At 41.9% G+C, this 18535-nt stretch overlaps 1 protein-coding gene across 8 annotated transcripts in view; it reads left to right on the forward strand.

Moving 5' to 3' along the window:
• Nexn (nexilin F-actin binding protein) overlaps nt 1-18535 on the forward strand; it is a 32916-nt gene that overhangs the window by 10296 nt on the left and 4085 nt on the right. For 3 of the 8 annotated variants that reach the window (XM_013123230.3, XM_013123226.3, XM_013123229.3), the window contains exons 2-11: nt 3231-3303; nt 4673-4864; nt 6114-6192; nt 6275-6423; nt 9720-9761; nt 11057-11248; nt 11320-11490; nt 13338-13526; nt 16407-16604; nt 17687-17908. In XM_013123230.3, coding sequence (XP_012978684.2) covers nt 3231-3303; nt 4673-4864; nt 6114-6192; nt 6275-6423; nt 9720-9761; nt 11057-11248; nt 11320-11490; nt 13338-13526; nt 16407-16604; nt 17687-17908 — 1507 coding nt within the window. The remainder of the gene's footprint in view (nt 1-3230; nt 3304-4672; nt 4865-6113; nt 6193-6274; nt 6424-9719; nt 9762-11056; nt 11249-11319; nt 11491-13337; nt 13527-16406; nt 16605-17686; nt 17909-18535) is intronic. The other 5 variants (XM_021234997.2, XM_021234998.2, XM_021234996.2 and 2 more) reach the window with 3 other exon arrangements.

The raw sequence follows: 18535 nt of genomic DNA on the forward strand, positions 1-18535 counted from the left end.
TGCTGGAATAGCTGTTGCACAAGCGTGTGAGGCAGACTGCATTGTGTAAGACAGGCTGACCCTGTCGGAACCTGAGACAAGCTGCCCAGAGAGGGAGGGGGGAGGAAGGGATGGATGGAGGGAGGGAGGGAGGGAGGGAGAGAGAGAGAGAGAGAGAGGGAGGGAGGGAGGGAGGGAGGGAAGGAGAGAGAGAGAGAGGCAGAGAGAGAGAGAGAGGGAGGGAGGGAAGGAGAGAGAGAGAGGCAGAGAGAGAGAGAGAGGGAGGGAGGGAGAGAGAGAGAGAGAGAGAGAGAGAGAGAGAGAGAGAGAGAGAGAGAGAGAGAGAGGGAGGGAGAGAGAGGGCTGTGTGAGAGCCTGGACACAGACTGACTCTAGAGGCAGACAGGCCAGAAGAACCATGGCCGGCGTTACTGTGGAACGTCTCGCCGCCATCAGCAAGAATGTATACTAAAACTTGTTCTATCGCTAATTCGCACCAGTCAGATGTCTTACAGAAGGCAGTGGCAGGGTCTGTGCTTTCCTCGAACCTTGGCACCCATTGGAAAGGAGTTGATAATTTGAAAACAGCTGCCAGGGTTGCGAAGGAGAGTGAACTGTTAAAGTGGACCCTGTCCATTTATAGGGCGCAGAGGAACACACCGTGAGTATTTCTGGTTAGCATGGCTGTGTTGAACTAGGAGGACGCTGCTCTGCAAAAGGAGACAGAGTCCTCCTCGTGGCTATTGGTGGTCACGTCCAGACGCAGAGAGGAAGGTGGTGGAGCAAGCCGGACTGTCACAACTCCCTCGCTACTGAGATGTGGATATGGTCCCAAAGTGTGTGTGGTCAATGCATGACACTGGGGACCGCTGGGGATTTAGAACAGGGCCCCAAAAGTCTGCCTTAAGAATACTGGAAGTTGGTGGCTCAGCCAGCGAGCATTTGCTGCACAAGACTGAAGGCCTGAGTTTGGACCCCTGACACCCTCAAAAAAGGTGAGCGGTGCACACGACACCCGCAGTCCCAGCAGAGGAGCGGGCGGGTCCCTGGAGGGCACCGGCTGGCCAGCCCTGCGGAGTGAGCTCAAGATTCAATAGGAGAGTGTCTCTACTCCAGACACAGACATCGTGTATGTGTGTCCACAGGTGTGTGCACACGCACTCACGTTTACGTGTGCCTGCCCCAACCCCTACCAAGGGACTAGAAACGGAATCAAAGAAGATTCTTCAGACTCGTCAGTTTCTGTGTGAATGCTGTAAAGATTTGCAGGATGGGGTTTGTTTTAATCATGGTTGCAAGGTGACTCCAGAAAGCAACTGCTCCCCAGTAACCTAGACAGGGAACACAGAGTGTGCCAGGGTTGGAAGTCAGAGCAGTGCAGACCATCAATGCAGACTGCAGGTCTCTGGGCCTCTCTCTGAGTATACTGCCTTCCAGTCCTGCCGGAGCTGGGCTGGAGCCTTATGGAACCTTCAGACAAAAAGTTACAAACATGGCTCCAAGGCATTGGTTAGGAGGAGGAGGATGGGGACAGTGCCTGGTCCATTCACCTTTCATTCCTTAGCATCTCCTAGAACAAGCCCGGCATGGAGTGGATGCTTAACAAACACCAGTGTGATGAATGGGACCCTAAGTTTCCATGCTACCATTGAATAGTGGTTATCGTGTTATGGGTATGATGGCCATGCCTATAATCTCAGCATTCGGGGGGTAGCCTGGAGGTGACCAAAAGTTCCAGGCCAGCCTTAGCTACATGGAGAGACCTGGTCTCAAACACAAAACAAACTCCTCACAAATCAGGGAAGACTACAGACATCTCACTAAAGAAGAGACGCCCATGGAATGGGAGCATATGGAAAACGTATCACACATTCTCAGAGAAATGCAAATTAAGACGAGAGAGCTTTCAGTACTACAGTAAGCACAACCCAGAACACTGGCCGCAGGGGCAGGAGAACAAGCCACACCTTCTACATTGCCGATGGGCAGGCAACAGCTTGCACCACTTTGAAAGTCAGTTTGCGGTTTGACTACGCTAAACATTCTTACTATGCCGTCCAGCAATCAGACTCGGTATTTATTCTGAGGGATTTGAAAAACTTTGTCCATGTAAAGCCTGTGCATGGATGTTTAATAGTAGTTTCATTTACAATTGCCCAAACAGACATAACCAAAATATGTTTCAATATTAGGTGAATGGACAAATATCTAATGAGCTATTATTGTTCAGTGGGATTAAAGGTGTACCCCACCAGCAAACTGAGAGAGCAGTTTTAAAGGCTATGTCACAATCAAAGTGTGTTCATTCGTTTAGAGTCGAGTTACAGGAAGCCAAAGGATGGATTTAGAGGAGGTGTGGCCAAGAAACCTCAACACGACTGGTGTTTAGAACCTAATCTACTGAGGACGTACACAGTACACTCTTTTTTTTTCTGGTTTTTTTTAGACAGGGTTTCTCTGTATTGTTTTGGAGGCTGTCCTGGAACTCGCTCTGTAAATCAGGCTGGCCTCGAACTCACAGAGATCTGCCTGCCTCCCAAGTGCTGGGATTAAAGGCGTGTGTCACCAACGCCCGGCCACAGTACACTATTGTCAAGTGCTTTTGGAGGCTGATGGAGCTCCTCCAGCTATACACTAGCTCTTGGGCCTTCTAAAAGGCCCTTGTATTTTCTGTACCACAAACCTTAAAGGAGCTGAAGATTATCACAACTCATTACTTATTTGAACTTCTTAAGGGTAGTTTATAATTTTAAAATTACATATTTCTGTGTAAGTATATAAATTGCATATTTACAAATTTATATTGATAAAATAATACAAACAGTACCAGAGGGAAGGTTACTCAAATTCTTAATACATTATTGACTTGGTTTTTTTGTTGTTTTGTTTTTTTGAGACAAGGTCTCACTTTGTAGCCTTGGCTGACCTGGAGCTCTTTATGTAGACCAGGTTGGCCTTCAACTCCAAGAGCTCAGCCTGTCTCTGCCTCCCAACTGCTGGGATTAAAGGTGTCTGTGCTGGGGCTGGAGAGATGGCTCAGCAGTTAAGAGCACTGACTGCTCTTCCAGAGGACCTGGGTTCAATTCCCAGAACCCACATGGCAGCCCACAACCGTCTGTAACTTCAAGATCTGATGCCTTCACACAGACGTACACGCAGGCAAAACACCAAAGCACATACAATAAAAATAAGCAAATTAAACAGAAAAAGGAGTGTGTGCTACCACACCTAGCAATGTTATTATTTTACAGGTACAAAAATATACGAAGCGTCAGCCCCAAACCATATAGAGCAAACATGAATGACATTTCGCAAAAGGCGGAGGTAAGTAAATCTCAAAAGCTCTGTGTGTGTTTGTGTGTGTGTGTGTGTGTGTGTGTGTGTATATGTGTGTGTGCGCGTGCGCTCTTGAGCTCGTGAGTTCAGGCGGGGGTTGGGGTTGTCAGGAAAAGACTTGGAAAGGGAGGAAATGACAAGCCATGCATGGTTGACGGGAGGATCGTGGGAAGGGTTGTATTTAGGTGTTTGTAAGTGGTAACGTCGGGATGTGCAATGAGACAGGGTTCAGTTCACACGCTGTTTCGGGTCAGTACTTTAATCTGGCTTCTGGGAAGCATGCGTACTGAACTTCTGGAAGATGATAGGGCTATCATCTTACGTAGAATTTTAAATACATTGGTCTCAGAAATGACTCCCTCAATGTGGTTTTCCTGAGGCTGGGACCTTTGGAGGTGACAATTCACACTGAGGAGGAGGACTCTTAGCATCTTCTAGAAAGTGCAGTAAAGGCCTCTTAACTGTCCCCCTTTTCAGCTTCTTGGCTGTGGTTACTGAGAATTGAGAGACCCCAGATGCTGGCACTCAGAAGTGACAAGCGAGGAAACCTGAACGGGCCAGTGACAGGCAGCAGATAAGCACGAGTCTGATCTGTGGTCTGTCACAGGTCAGCAAGCCGCTTGTCCTTGTCGTTAGGAGAGTTTGGCATTCTGACAGTTTATTTGTATTTACAGAAATTTTTTTCAGAAACTAGCTCCTGAAAGATGAGGAGAATCTGCGCTCCTAGCTTTAGATGAGGGGAACCGCTGCCCTCCCCTCCTCTCAGATCTCCTTTCTCCAGGGCTTCCCTGTTAGCGCCTACGCCACTCAGTCCGGTAGGCGTCCTGCGCGTTTTAATAGTTTTTAGGTAGTTTACACAGGAATACGTGGCTCCCCACCTCCTGTGGGGTTAAACTGGCCTTCAGCTTTGCCTGTTTTATCTAATGTAACAGCGGGAATGCTTTGTTTCCAAATTCATATACCTTACTGAGATCGACCTTGTTAATTTATCAAGGAGTGATGTCAACCCTCAATCGGAATCCCTAGCAATAGGGCAGGAAAATAAAAAGCAAGTAGCTTGTGATTAGAGCTCAGTCCTTGATTTCTGTATTTTACTGGCCTTCAGATGCAACAGAATGCTACCTCTAGTTGGGGTTTTGTTTCTGGAGAATTTTTAACAAAATTTCTGCTCTAGTACTTACTGCAACTTCAGATTAACTTAAGTCGTAGAGAACATCTAATCAGGCTGTGATGATCCAAACAGAGGTTTGAAAGTTGTGCCTCTTAGTTTTGGTAAGTATTTTAATGACTCTTTCTTATCTCTGCCTAATTTCCCTTTCTCTTTAAACTTTCTTCTCTTTATTTTTCTCTACCTAAGATTCTGCTGTCTTCATCTAAACCTGTTCCCAAATCCTATGTGCCAAAGCTAGGCAAGGGTGATGTGAAGGATAAGTTTGAAGCCATGCAGAAGGCCAGAGAAGAGAGAAATCAAAGGCGATCTAGAGACGAAAAGCAAAGAAGAAAAGAACAATGTATTAGAGAGAGAGAATGGAACAGGAGAAAGCAGGAGGTCATTTATTTTACTGTGAAAATATTTTCTTCATTTTAATGCATTATCCACACTAACATTTCATAAACACTCAAAAAAATGCTTGTTTGATTTGTAACCTGATTTAAGCAGTGCATCAGCCTCCCTTCCCTTCCCTACAGTCCTACTGTGTGCATCAGCCTCCTTTCCCTTCCCTACAGTCCTACTGTATCAGCCTCCTTTCCTTTCCCTACAGTCCCCACTGTGTGCATCCGCCTCCCTTCCCTACAGTCCCCACTGTGTGCATCCGCCTCCCTTCCCTACAGTCCCACTGTGTGCATCAGCCTCCCTTCCCTACAGTCCCACTGTGTGCATCAGCCTCCCTTCCCTACAGCTCCACTGTGTGCATCAGCCTCCCTTCCCTTCTCTACAGTCCCACTGTGTGCATCAGCCTCCCTTCCCTACAGTCCCACTGTGTGCATCAGCCTCCCTTCTCTACAGTCCTACTGTGTGCATCAGCCTCCCTTCTCTTCACTACAATCCTACTGTGTGCATCAGCCTCCCTTCTCTACAGTCCTACTATGTGCATCAGCCTCCCTTCTCTTCACTACAGTCCTACTGTGTGCATCAGCCTCCTTCCCTTCCCTTCAGTCCCCACTGTGTGCATCAGCCTCCCTTCTCTACAGTCCTACTGTATGCATCAGCCTCCCTTCTCTACAGTCCCTCTCCACTGCTTTCATTGCCTGCAGTCAACCGTGGTCTAAAATAGTAAATTGGAGTTTCCAGAAGTAAACAAAAGCTTTAAATACATTGCATTACAATATGTTTTTATAAGTATTCTCTTTTCTGTAAAAGTTTTTAAAGATTTATTTATTATGTGTACAGTGTTCTCTTTGCATGTAACCCTGCAGGCCAGAAGAGGGCACCAGATCTCATTACAGATGGTTATGAGCCACCACATGGTTGCTGGGAATTGAACTCAAGACCCCCGAGCCTTTGAGCCATGTCTCCAGCCCTAATTATTCTTTTATAATTATTTTTCTTATTTTCTTGCTATACCTAATGTGTAAAGTACCTCAGAACTATAAGACCTGTGAAAAATTATTTTTTCCTTTATGAATATATTATAATTTTCATATAAGAAAAACAGCATGCACAAGGCTCAGAATTACCTCTGGTTTCAGGAACCCATTGGATATCCTAGTGGGTTCTTCTGCAGCTGGGGGACTACTCTAATATAATCTAGCCTGATGTGGGGACATGTGTTCATATTAATTTATTTAACCACCAGATTAAAGAAATGCTTGCTTCAGATGACGAGGAAGAGATTTCTGCTAAAATAGAAAAGGCTTATGTCCCAAAGCTAACAGGTAAGAACTTGAGGGGTAAACGAAAAAGGGATTGCAAGAGAAAGAAAGTAGGCAAAATAGACAACTTTTTGTGTATTCTTAGGGACGGTTAAAGGTAAATTTGATGAAATGGAGAAACACAGACAGGAAGAACAAAGGAAGCGAACAGAAGAGGAAAGAAAACGCAGGCTTGAGCAGGATCTGTTGGAAAAGAGGAAAATACAGCGTGAATTAGCAAAAAGAGCTGAGCAGGTAGATGCTAAATGCTGTATTGATGTTTGTTTCTGGACCTAACAGAACGAATGAGACTAATTAAAATATGGGATACAATATGAGCTCACTAATAGTGGCTAGCCTGGAACCGTCATCTTTTGAAAGACTCAGTGTGAGATCACCTGTAGTATGAGCAGGGTGTGCCCATTTTAGGAGGGTGATGATTGATAGGGTTTTAGTTACACCATCTTTCCAATCATTTCTACATTCCTTAAACTATAGGCCTGACTTTGCTCAGTATCTCTGAGAATGTTACAATGGCATAAGACACTTTCACACGTAAAGTATAAAGCACAATTGTAACTGCTGTCACTTATGAAACAGATTTTTATGAAAGATGTTTATGTGTAGGCATGTTTTGCTGGCATGTGTCTGTGCACACATGTGCACGCAGTGCACGCAGAGGTCAGAAGAGGGCACCTAAAGTTATAGAGTTCTGAGCTGTCATCATGCATGTTCTAGGAACCCAACCCAGGTTCCCTGCAAGAGCAGTGGTGTCCCTTAGCCCCTGAGCTGCCTCCCCCGCCCCTTAAAGCGATACCCTAAGTGCCTTAAGTCGATGCCCTGTGCTCCTCCCAGCTTCTACTGCTTCTCTAGAGAAAGGAGATAAGGAAAACGAAGCGTATCCTACCTAAACTCACATGCATGTCAAGAAAGCCACTAGCTTCAAGTTTGCGAATAGCCTCTTCTGTGAGACAGACAACTACTTATTTGGGGCAAATGATGATATGTGTCAGATTAAATATGAAGAAGAATGAAAACTTCCCTATACTTTATAGTACCCTTATCTGGACAAAGGATGCCATGCACTTCAGTGTTGCCTCTTCTGGGATGAGCTTTCCTTTTGTAGTGAAGTTTGTAAATAAATAGAATTGTAAGAGGAGAACTATTGAACTCTCAATTATCGTCATATGTAATTACTACAAATATATATGATCTATGAATATGTCATATTAAAATTATAAAGTGAATAAGACTAAAGTATATAAAATGTGGCATCTTGCATTATACAGTGCATGGATGTAGAATTAGTCTTTCACTTTTCTGTACTTTCAAAGCACTGGTATTTTCTAGACCTACACTGGCCCATTTTAAACCCAAGAATGGAATAGTAGGCAGTGGTTTCTCAAACAAACCTGTGAGCTTGACTACAATAATAAAAACTGGATGTTCAAAAGGTAAATTAAGATAAACATAATTATGAAAAAAGTCAGTATCTTTACACCAAACACTTGCTATGTGTAGGGTGCCCCAGAGCCCTGGCTAATGATGTGTTAGGTCTATTAAATTAAGACTACAACAGCAGCCGGGCATTGGTGGCGCACGCCTTTAATCCCAGCACTCGGGAGGCAGAGGCAGGTGGATCTCTGTGAGTTCGAGGCCAGCCTGGTCTACAGAGCGAGGTCCAGGACAGCCTCCAAAGCCACAGAGAAACCCTGTCTCGAAAAACCAAAAAAAAAAAAAGACTACAACAGCAACGTAATAATAGCATTTTCCTCTTACAAATGTGTGAAAGCTTAATTTTAAAACATAAGTACATTTTCCACTCAAATTTAATATGACTTAATGCAATGTAATGTAATGTTTGTTTAGTTTACTTGTACAAATCAGTATGCAAAAGGAGTTCCTGAGCTGGGAATGATTAACATGATTACCAAGATATTACTGCTTCTAAGACTGTAGGAGTCACAAAGAGTTAAAAAGGAATCTACCTTGTGTATTAGACACTAGGATAAAGAAATGTGTGAGGAAACACTGAAGGTGTATTATCTGTTTAACACTCAAGATACCTGGATGGAAAATTTAAAGCCCATCTGTTTCGGGACAGATACCGGTGGTAAAGTCAAGGAAAGAAATCTGGGGAAGAAACAAATTCAACACACACACACACACACACACACACACACACACACACTTGAGAAGCAGCTCTTTAATGTTAATTTGTGAAAGTCATCACTAACTGAATTCTGAACATCGGTTCCCTTTGACTATACTAGTAGCATAGCTCCTGAATAAAGTCATCATTCTCCATGTTTGTTTGTTTGTTTGTGTATTGCTTTGTAATGGTTTGAAGTGAGCGAAGATCAGGGAAAACGATGGCGACAGAAATCTAAGCAAACAAAATGGAGAAGCCCTGTGAGTGTTCTGTCCACTTAGCAGGGACAAGGAGGACCTGGGGGTGCTCTGGGAAATAGAAACCTGGGTTAATGGATTGTTTCTCTTTCCAGTATTCTCAGTGTGTCTGGCTTCTCACATTTCATGGATATCTTTTTATTGAGAAATTAATTTGATTGTCCATCGAAATTCAACTCATTTTGTAATTATTTTATTAGAGAGCCATTAAAATTCTATTTAGTATGATACATCACTGAAAAAACCATTTCATTTATACAGCAAGTCAGTTTAATGAGTAATTCTGTAATAAAACAAGTTATTCTTAGAAATTTAATTTTGTCGTATAAAATTACTCTGATAAAACTATTGTTAAAATATAAGGTACTTTGACTTTTATTTTTGGAGACACGGTACCGCTATATAGCCCTGGCTGGTCTGGAACTTGACACATAAACGAGACTGATTTCAAACTCGCAGAAGTCATCCTGACTAAATTTTCACTCTAAGACAGTGCTTTGTTTGCTGGTTTGTCTGTTGTTTGAGATAGGGTTTGTCTGTGTGTTCCGACTGTCCTGGAACTCGCTCTGTAATACCTCGCCCACCCTTTATGACACTTCTTACTTGTCTGTTTTCAAAGTTTCCTTTTCCTGAAATTTCAAACACTGCATTGTTAAAATCACCTGCTTTTATTCTCTCAGCATTGCTAAAATATCAACCTGCCCATCAAGCTAACCTACTGATGTTTCTTCAGAGAAAGCGCTCCAACTTTAGATGATGGTTTTCCCAAATCAGTGTGGCCGAAATATAAGAAAATACAATAAGTACCAGAGTTACCCTCTCTTCTTCTAATCTAGCTGATGGCTCTGTCACACTACAGTATGGCATCAGTTACATTTTTGCCAGATATTTTTGGGTAAGAAATAGGGTCACAACCATGTTATTGCTTATGACGAGTTTTCCTTCTGCTATTGCAGGGCAAAGGATGGAGGGGCATTTTTGTGCATCTGTGTAAATTGCTACTAAATTTGTTCCTTGTAAGTTCACAATAAAAAGTTGAAATTTTACCAGAAGACACGATAAGTTGCTTTTCAGTTGTATGTTTAAAAGCACCAAGTAGAAAATTCAATGTAATGTAACGATATGAAATTCTCATTCAATAGATTGAGGACATTAACAATACGGGAACCGAATCCGCAGCAGAGGTAACAGATGTTTCCTTTAATGAAGCATTCACTGAAAATGACCTGATTCACAAATTATCTTGCAATCCAAGAAGATGTGCAGAGACTTTTTTTCACTATTGATTACAGAGCTCACAATAACAAGGTCAAGGGTGGTTTCTAAAGGCAAGAGCATACTTGGGGCACTTTCAGACAGATATGCTGCTGCCTGCACAGCTGGGTCATGAAGACAGGGCCCTTGAGTCTGTTAGGGACACTCTGCCAAGACCATATGTTTCTTGAATTAGCATCTGAGGCTGTTGAAAACTGTCATTTTTAAAAAGCAATTTCCTTCTCATCATTTGTTGTCTCTCCTCAGAGTCCCTAAGAGCTCGAGTTCTGGTTTTCTTATACCAGTGTAGAGGGTAGTGTGTATCACCAAGAAGGAATGGCCAATAACTATAAAAACATAGTCCAGTTAACTAGCAAGGTTAAAGTCCAACCAACCAATTTGATGGTGTGCCTAGATGTATGCTACAAAAGTTGGAAAATTATTATTTTAGGAGCATGAGTTACAGTTTATGGTTTTGATTTTTGAAAAATGTTAGAAGTTATGATAAATTGGTAGTAAAACCAATTAAAATAAAATTTAAAGGAATGCATTCTAGTTAGATGTAGTGATGCATGGCATATTCCAGCACTCGGGAGGCAGAGGCAGATAGATCTCTGAGTTAGAGGCCAGCCTGGTCTACGTAGCAAGTTCCAGGACAGCCATGGCTACATAGAGAAACCCTGTCTCAAAACAAAGAAACAAACAATTTGTTTTCAACTTTAATAAGATAAATGCTTTACAGCTTTATCTATGTTAGTACATCCCTTAAGTAAATATTCAATGGCTTTTCTCACTAAATACTACTTTACTAAGTACTGAAAAACTTGGATGGGGAAGCAGATCGAGGACAAAACTTTTTGTTGTATGTTAAGTCAAAGCTATACACCATCACATTGGTTTGAAGTGTGCTCACACACAGTGCCTTTTGTGCAATTAATGTACACATTGTCTAAAGTAAGTCAATGCTATCACAGTCTTGTTACCTAATTGGGGAGGGTATATTAATTCTGTCTTCCCAAATGCAGACTGTTTCTTGAAACTGCCGTCAATGGATCTCAGTAGGCTTCATTAATAATGCACAGTGAGTTTAGAGAAAGATGTATTCAAGAGATAAAGTCTTTTTTGTCCTTGACAGCAATGTAATTCACCACTTATGGAGGTGAAGTACCCCACCACCTACACTTTTATTAAGAATATAGACACTAATCATCTGTGTTATAAATAGGAAGGAGATGACTCACTGCTTATAACAGTGGTGCCTACCAAGTCATACAAAATGTCCGCAAGAGTAAAGAACGCCGAGGACCTGGAACAAGAACAAGGGAGTGAGCGGCTTAACCATGAAGATGATAAGACAAGGAGACACGGGGAAGAGTGCCGGTCTCTCAAGGAAGCAGAGTGTCTTTCGTTAGTCATGGTAATTTCCTTTACAAGTCCGAAGTTTAGTTAATAGCAATTGTCCTTCGGGTAACAAGTTTGTCTTCATAGGATGATGAAACTGAGGCCAAAAAAGAGTCCCCTTTTCCTGGAAAACTGAAATTAACCTTTGAGGAACTGGAGCGACAAAGACAAGAAAATCGCAAGAAGCAAGCTGAGGAGGAAGCGAGACGGCGCTTAGAGGAAGAGAGGCGGGCCTTTGAGGAAGCCAGGAGGCTCATGGCAAGTATATATATATATATATATATATATATATATATATATATATATATATATATATATATACATGTATATATATATATGTATATATATATATATGTGTATGCATGCCTTAGCTTTGCCTGTCACGGGTAGCTGCACGCGAGGCTGACTGCAGATCCCGGGGGCCTCTCTAATCGGAAACCTCATTTCATGGTTTCTTTTTTCCAAGCGCTATGGATTGGACTCAGGGCCTTTGTATGCTAAACAAGTGCTCTACCACTGACCCTATTCAAATCCCAAAGGCATGGCTTTGCAACCATATAGATATATGAGATATACATACATACATATGAGATATATGTACATACATATATATGCAATATATAATATACATGCATATAATTCATCTGTATTTTCTCTGAGCTTTCACTTTGTCCACTATGCTTTACACCTTTATTTTAATACCGTATACTATATTAATATATAGATATTGCTCAATGCGTCTGGTTTCTCTTCATGTGCAAGTTAAGCAGTATGTTTAATGGTATGGCTGCAGGATATTTTCCAGTCAAATTAGCCAACCTAAGAATTGCTCTGTAACCCCAGCTGCTTGGGAGGATAAGGAAGAGCACACATTCAAGACGGAACTACAGAGTCAGTGAGAGCTGAAGGCCAGCCTGGGCAACTTAGTGAGACTCAGTGACAGGGAACTCGTCCAGCATGCGCAAGACCGGAGGGCTAGCCCCCACTAACTCTCTACTACCCGAAGAGAGGCAAGCATGGATTCCAGTCTCATTTTGAGAATTTAAAATGAAAAGCTGTAATCTCAAAGTTACCATGACTTTCTTGATCAGCTTTCATTAATCAAGTTATGAGGATTACAGCTCACCATTTTAAAATTTCTAGACATTTATTTAAAATGTGGTAACTTTTGGCCAGGTGTGGTGGTGCATGCTTTTAACCCCAGCATCTGAGAGGCAGGGGCAGACAGGTGAGTTCTAAGACAAGCTGGTCTGTAAAAGTAAGACTTTCTCAGCAGGGTGGTGGTGGCGCACGCCTTTAATCCCAGCACTCGGGAGGCAGAGGCAGGTGGATCTCTGTGAGTTTGAGGCTGGGCTGGACTGACAGCCTCCAAAACAATACAGAGAAACCCTGTCTCGTAAAAACCAAAAAAAAAAAAAAAAAAAGAATCTTTCTCAAAATCAAATAAATAAAATGGTACTCACTTTTAGATAATACCTGCACATTTTAATATAACTGGTAATCAGCTTAATAAGACAAGTAATAGGTTTCAGTTCATGATTAAATGAGCAAATACTTGTGAAATGAATTTTATATAAAATAATGCCAGATCAGATGGCAGGATTTTTTTTATCGGATTAGTATAAGGAAAATCACCAGAGTTCAAAGTGAGGAAATTATTTTTTCTTTGAAAAAAAAACTTTTTTTGGTTTTTCAAGACAGGGTTTCTCTGTGTAGATAAATTTTACTTCATTTTATTGAATCTTGAGTACATTTTTATTTGCAACTTCTCCACATTTGATTATTCTATCATCTAGGGCATTAAGATGGGAAAGGATCAGGTTAGGTGGTATCTTTTAATCTGAGCACTTGGGAGGAAGAGGCAGGGAGATCTCTCTGAGTTCAAGTTCAGCCAGGTTTACATAATGAGTTCCAAGGCAGCCAGTGCTATTTAGAGAGACCCTGACTCAATAAATCAAAACTGAATAGAAAGGAAGAGGCTTTGGAGTAAGTATTCTGGGAGCATGGAAACACTTGGTCAAGCTGCTAAGCTCATGTCTTTCACTGGTGATGCGTTCCTGTCCCGGTGAATCTCAACTTTTAGTGATGCATATTCTCTTTATTAGGTAAACGAGGAGGATGAAAACCAAGACACAGGGAAGGTTTTTAAAGAGTACCGCCCTGGAAAACTCAAACTCAGTTTTGAAGAACTAGAAAGGCAGAGGAGAGAAGAAGAAAAAAGAAGAGCCGAGGAGGAGGCCCGGAGGAGAATAGAGGAGGAGAAGGCGGCATTTGCTGAAGCAAGGAGAAGCATGGTAAGAGAAGCTAACTCGACACTGTTTGGGGATTCAGCATGTGTGCACATCACGTGTGCAATTGTGCAAGCTATGAAAAGCCAGGCAGTCGCCTTGGTGTGGTCCTTAGGAGTGCTGCCCTCTTTTAAGACTGGAGTGGCTAGCAGTCTGTGGAACCCTGCCTCTGCCTTAGTGCAGGGATTGCAGTCTGAGGAATCCTCCCTCTGCCTCTCAGTGCTGGGATTGCAGCTGTGCAACCTAGTTTACTTGTGTTCCAGAGACTGAACTCAGGTCCTCAAGCTTGCAAGACGAGAACTTTACTGACTGAGCTATCAAGCCTAGTCTAGAGATTCCTTTTTTTAGAGGGTACAAATGAAATGATTAGACTCTGAGGAATAGCCTCTCATCTCTGAAATCTGTAGCAAGCCTATGAATGCCAAATAGGTTTTAAATACCAGGCACTTGTCAGCCTTTTCTTCCCTTGTGTTGAAAGGGTTCTGATTACCAATGCCATCCATGGCTGGCATAAAGGGTTGGACACTGTTGTCTCTCTCTGGAAAGATATGCTTTCTAGACTAGATCCGAGTGTCAAGAAAAGAAATATTGAGCTGGAGAGATGGATCAGCAGTTAAGAGCCCTGGATGCCCTAACCCAAGGACCAGGGTTCAATTCCCAGCACCCACATGGCAGCTGATAACTGTAACTCCAGTTCTAGGGGATCTGACATCTTCACACCAGTGCACATGAAATAATTTTTTAAAAGAAAGGAGTTCTGTTTACGTAAAAAAAAAATGAAAAGAACAATCAGGGAATTTTCCCTTAGAGTTCCTTCTTTCCTATAATTCCCCTCCTTCCTGTTCCTCTTTTCCCATAATTCCCCTCCTTCCTGTTCCTCCTCTCCTATAGGTCCCTCCTTCCTGTTCCTCCCTCCTATCGGTCCCTCCTTCCTGTTCCTCCTCTCCTATAGGCTCCTCCTTCCTGTTCCTCCCTCCTATAGGTCCCTCCTTCCTGTTCCTCCCTCCTATAGGCTCCTCCTTCCTGTTTCTCCCTCCTATAGGCTCCTCCTACCTGTTCCTCCCTCCTATAGGCTCCTCCTTCCTGTTCCTCCCTCCTATAGGCTCCTCCTTCCTGTTCCTCCCTCCTATAGGTCCCTCCTTCCTGTTCCTCCTCTCCTATAGGCCCCTCCTTCCTGTTCCTCCTCTCCTATAGCCCCTCCTTCCTGTTCCTGTTCCTCCCTCCTATAGGCTCCGCCTTCCCCTCCCTTCTCTCCTTCCATTCCCTTCCCCGCTGCCCCTCTCCTTTATTCTTGTCATTTTATTCCTACTCAGTCTATTGTAAAAGTCACTTAATCATAATAATCTAACTCTTCAAAATACCCATTATTCTTTCTTATATATTGATACCTAATTTGTCACAAAGGTAAACTTTCCATGCCATGTTGTAAAATGACTATCTGATGAACCACTCCAATCAGAAACACTCCAATCTGAAACATGTGACTCCATTCTTTCATTCATTCCTAAGTGGCTATAAACTCCCATTTATTCAACTCCCTGACTTAGTCTACCACCTTCACTGCTGTAATCCATATCACTGTTGCTGTCCCTTGCCTGGGACCTAAGTCCTAATTTGCTTGATTCCTTGCCTGTGAGTCTAGGAGAGGTGTTCTCCCTTGGTATCCATGTCTGCATGTAGGCCACAGTTCAGATCAGAGAGAGAGTGTGTTTATTTCCAGGAGACAGAAAAATGGAATTAAATTATTTTTTTCCTGGTACAATATATTTGACATCAGCTTGGGAATTGCCTGAATTCAGGATGTGACAGTGTGATAATACTGTTATTGGGGGCGGGAAGACGGCTCAGCTGGGTGAAGACACTGCTAGGCCTGATGACCTGAGTTCAATCCTGGACACTTGCATGATAGGAAGAATTTTTTTTCCCAACACCTACATGCCCACCCCCCCAAAATAGACAGAAGAGCATTTTAAAAAGTTAAAACATTTACTGTTGGGAGCCTGCCATGATGTTGGACAGAGCACGAAGTATTTCCAAGCTTCATTGTATCGATACTGTGAGAACTGTAAGAAAGTTGTCACAGTGAGGATCGGAGAGGTAGGTGGCTTGCCCAAGGTCACAATCAAATTAATTCCTCATAGAAATTGACAACACTATGAAAAAAGTCTGTTATTCACATTTCTAGTGAACTTCTGGTTTCAGCACGACACTTTCCTACAGGTATGACATTATTTATAATCGTATTGGAAATACTCTGAGCCCTGGTTTCTGGCTTTGCTACCTGGCATGTCTGCTCACTTTGGACCAGTTACTTTTCAGTCTCTCAGGTTCTTTACATGGAAATCAAGGATATTTATCCTAAGCTATTTCTTAAGGTTACAGGGTTAGCTAAATATATGTACCCATAAGTGGACCCGGCAGTTTTCTAAGAATATATTAAACATTATTTCTTTAAAACATCTAGGCAACCAAACTTCTGCATAATAAAATTATGGCATTAAGACTTTTTGTTTTTCTCATAAAAGCTCATGATGACCCAGATGTAATCAACTCTCTAAGACCAGACTATCACTTAACTAAAATGCTCCATTTTAGTGACCAGATTTGGAGATTCACTTCAATCTAATTAAAATATTCTTGATGTGATTAAAAAATCATTGCATAAATATTTTTGTTCATTTGAATGGAGAACAGATGCAGAGGGTTACCAGCCTCCACACGGCAGATACCCATCTTATATTTCTGATAATACCCTCTTGTGAAAGTTTATAATTTCTGAATTTTTAGATCAACTTGGAACACTTTTATTCAAGAAATCTATAAGAAATACTACCTTTTCAGTATGCACAATTATGGAAACTATGATAAAATATTTATTTTAAATAGGTACTAGGTGATGACTCCCCAGAGATATACAAAACAGTTTCTCAAGAATCTCTGATGCCTGGAAAACTGGAAATTAATTTTGAAGAATTATTAAGACAAAAAATGGAAGAAGAAAGACGACGAACGGAGGAGGAACGAAGGCATAAACTAGAAATGGAGAAGCAGGGATTTGAGCAGCTGAGGCAGGAAATGGGAGAGGTAAGATGGAGGACCCCTCACTGAAGTCTGAGTGTTTCCTTATATTGCTCCATTGTGACTTTACGTATTACTAATCACATAAGGCATCAGACATACTTTTATCACAGATATATAGGTGTGTGTCCAACCTGGTAGAATGTGACTAGGAATGTGGCCGGACAAAAAAACCCAAAAAACTCACTTAAGATATTAAGATCTTTTAGGTATTTACTTGTTGTAACTAAATCGTCTGTTTCTCCTGTGTGACGTTGTAGGTAACAGTGTCCTGATGCAATGTCAAAGATAGTGTTGTTCTTCCAAAGGACTGCGATTCAATTCCCAGTACCCATATGGTGGATAACAGTCATCCATTCACTCCAGTTCTTGGGGATCTGATGCTCTATTCTGACCCACAGAGGCAAAGCATTATATGTAAAAAAATAAGATCTAAAAATTTGTAATTGATATAGTATTTAATTGTGGGTCCTAAAGTACAATTGTGTTGAATGTTAGCAATTAAATATGTCAAAGAGAAGTCTTTTTCTTTTTGAGACAGTTTCTTTGTGTAGCCTTGGCTGTCCTGGAACTAGCTCTATAGACCAGGTTGGCCTCATAGAGACCTACCTGCCTCTGTCTCCCAAGTGCTGGGGAGCCCATCATTCTGCCAAAGAGAAGTTGTGCATGGCTTCTTTTATAGGAAAAGGTGGAAGTTCTTAGTAAGTACAGTTTGTTTTTAACTTAGAACTTATTTTGTGTGTAGGGTTGTTTTCCCTGCATGTATATATGGTGTCACCTGCTAATAGTGCCAGTGGGGCCAGGAGCGTGTTGGATCTCCTGGAGCTGGAGTTAAAAGGTTGTGAGTCTGTGTGTGGGTGCTAGCTACTGAACCCAGATCCCCAGGAAGATTTGCCAGTGTCTTAAGCACTAAGCCATTTCTCCAAACCCAGAAATAAAACTCTGAATACACAGTATGCACAGCATTCCATTTGATCTGTGGCTTCCAGGCATCTGCTTGTCATGGAATATACTTCCCACACACAGAAGAGGGGGGATCCATTGTAATTTTCTGATATTCAACATACAGACATCTTAATCTTTTGAAGGAAGAAGAAGAAAATGAAACTTTTGGATTGAGTAGAGAATATGAAGAACTAATCAAATTAAAAAGAAGTGGTTCTATTCAAGCTAAAAATCTAAAAAGTAAGTTTGAAAAAATTGGACAGTTGTCTGAAAAAGAAATACAGAAGAAGATAGAAGAAGAACGAGCAAAGAGGAGAGCAATTGACCTTGAAATTAAAGAGCGAGAAGCAGAAAACTTCCACGAGGTATATTATTGTTGTATTTGTTATAACCTTGATCTTAAAATAAGTATTAGTATTATTGGTATATATGTAAGAATCTGGAAACTAAATAACAAAAGACCATTTAGCTCATAAAGCACTCGGAGTCCAAAAGGATGAGGAGGGAGGAATAGAGAAAACATGGATGGTAGCGAAGTTTAGAAATAAACCAAGCAGGACAACAGTTGGTCAGGCAAGTTGTTCTGGGAACACCCAAGTGAGCCAGGGGTATGACAGAAAACAACTTATTGTGCTACACGTTACCTACTGTGTGAAGTTACATTGGACATAGTTACGCAAGAGGTTTGTAGTGTGGAGTTATTTCAGCGGGATGGAACGGTTACAGCTCTGTCCTAGCCTCCTCTGATGCTACTTGGCCACCTTTGGTGACACGGGTTTTGGGCTTAGTGAGACTCAAGCATGTGTATGAGTATCAGTGGTAATAAAACAGTAGTTTAGTGATGTTGGAAAATACTAGTATTTACTGGCCATGTAGTACAAAATAAAGTTAAAATCTAATCTTTAAACAGCATAGGTCAAGTTCAAGATGGGTATGAAGAATTATTGCTGTAATGCCAGGACTTGGGAGAGACAGGATGAGTTCAAGGGCAG

This window comes from Mesocricetus auratus, unplaced genomic scaffold (assembly GCF_017639785.1).
Source record: "Mesocricetus auratus isolate SY011 unplaced genomic scaffold, BCM_Maur_2.0 Super-Scaffold_100009, whole genome shotgun sequence".
Classification (NCBI taxonomy): Eukaryota; Metazoa; Chordata; class Mammalia; order Rodentia; family Cricetidae; genus Mesocricetus; species Mesocricetus auratus.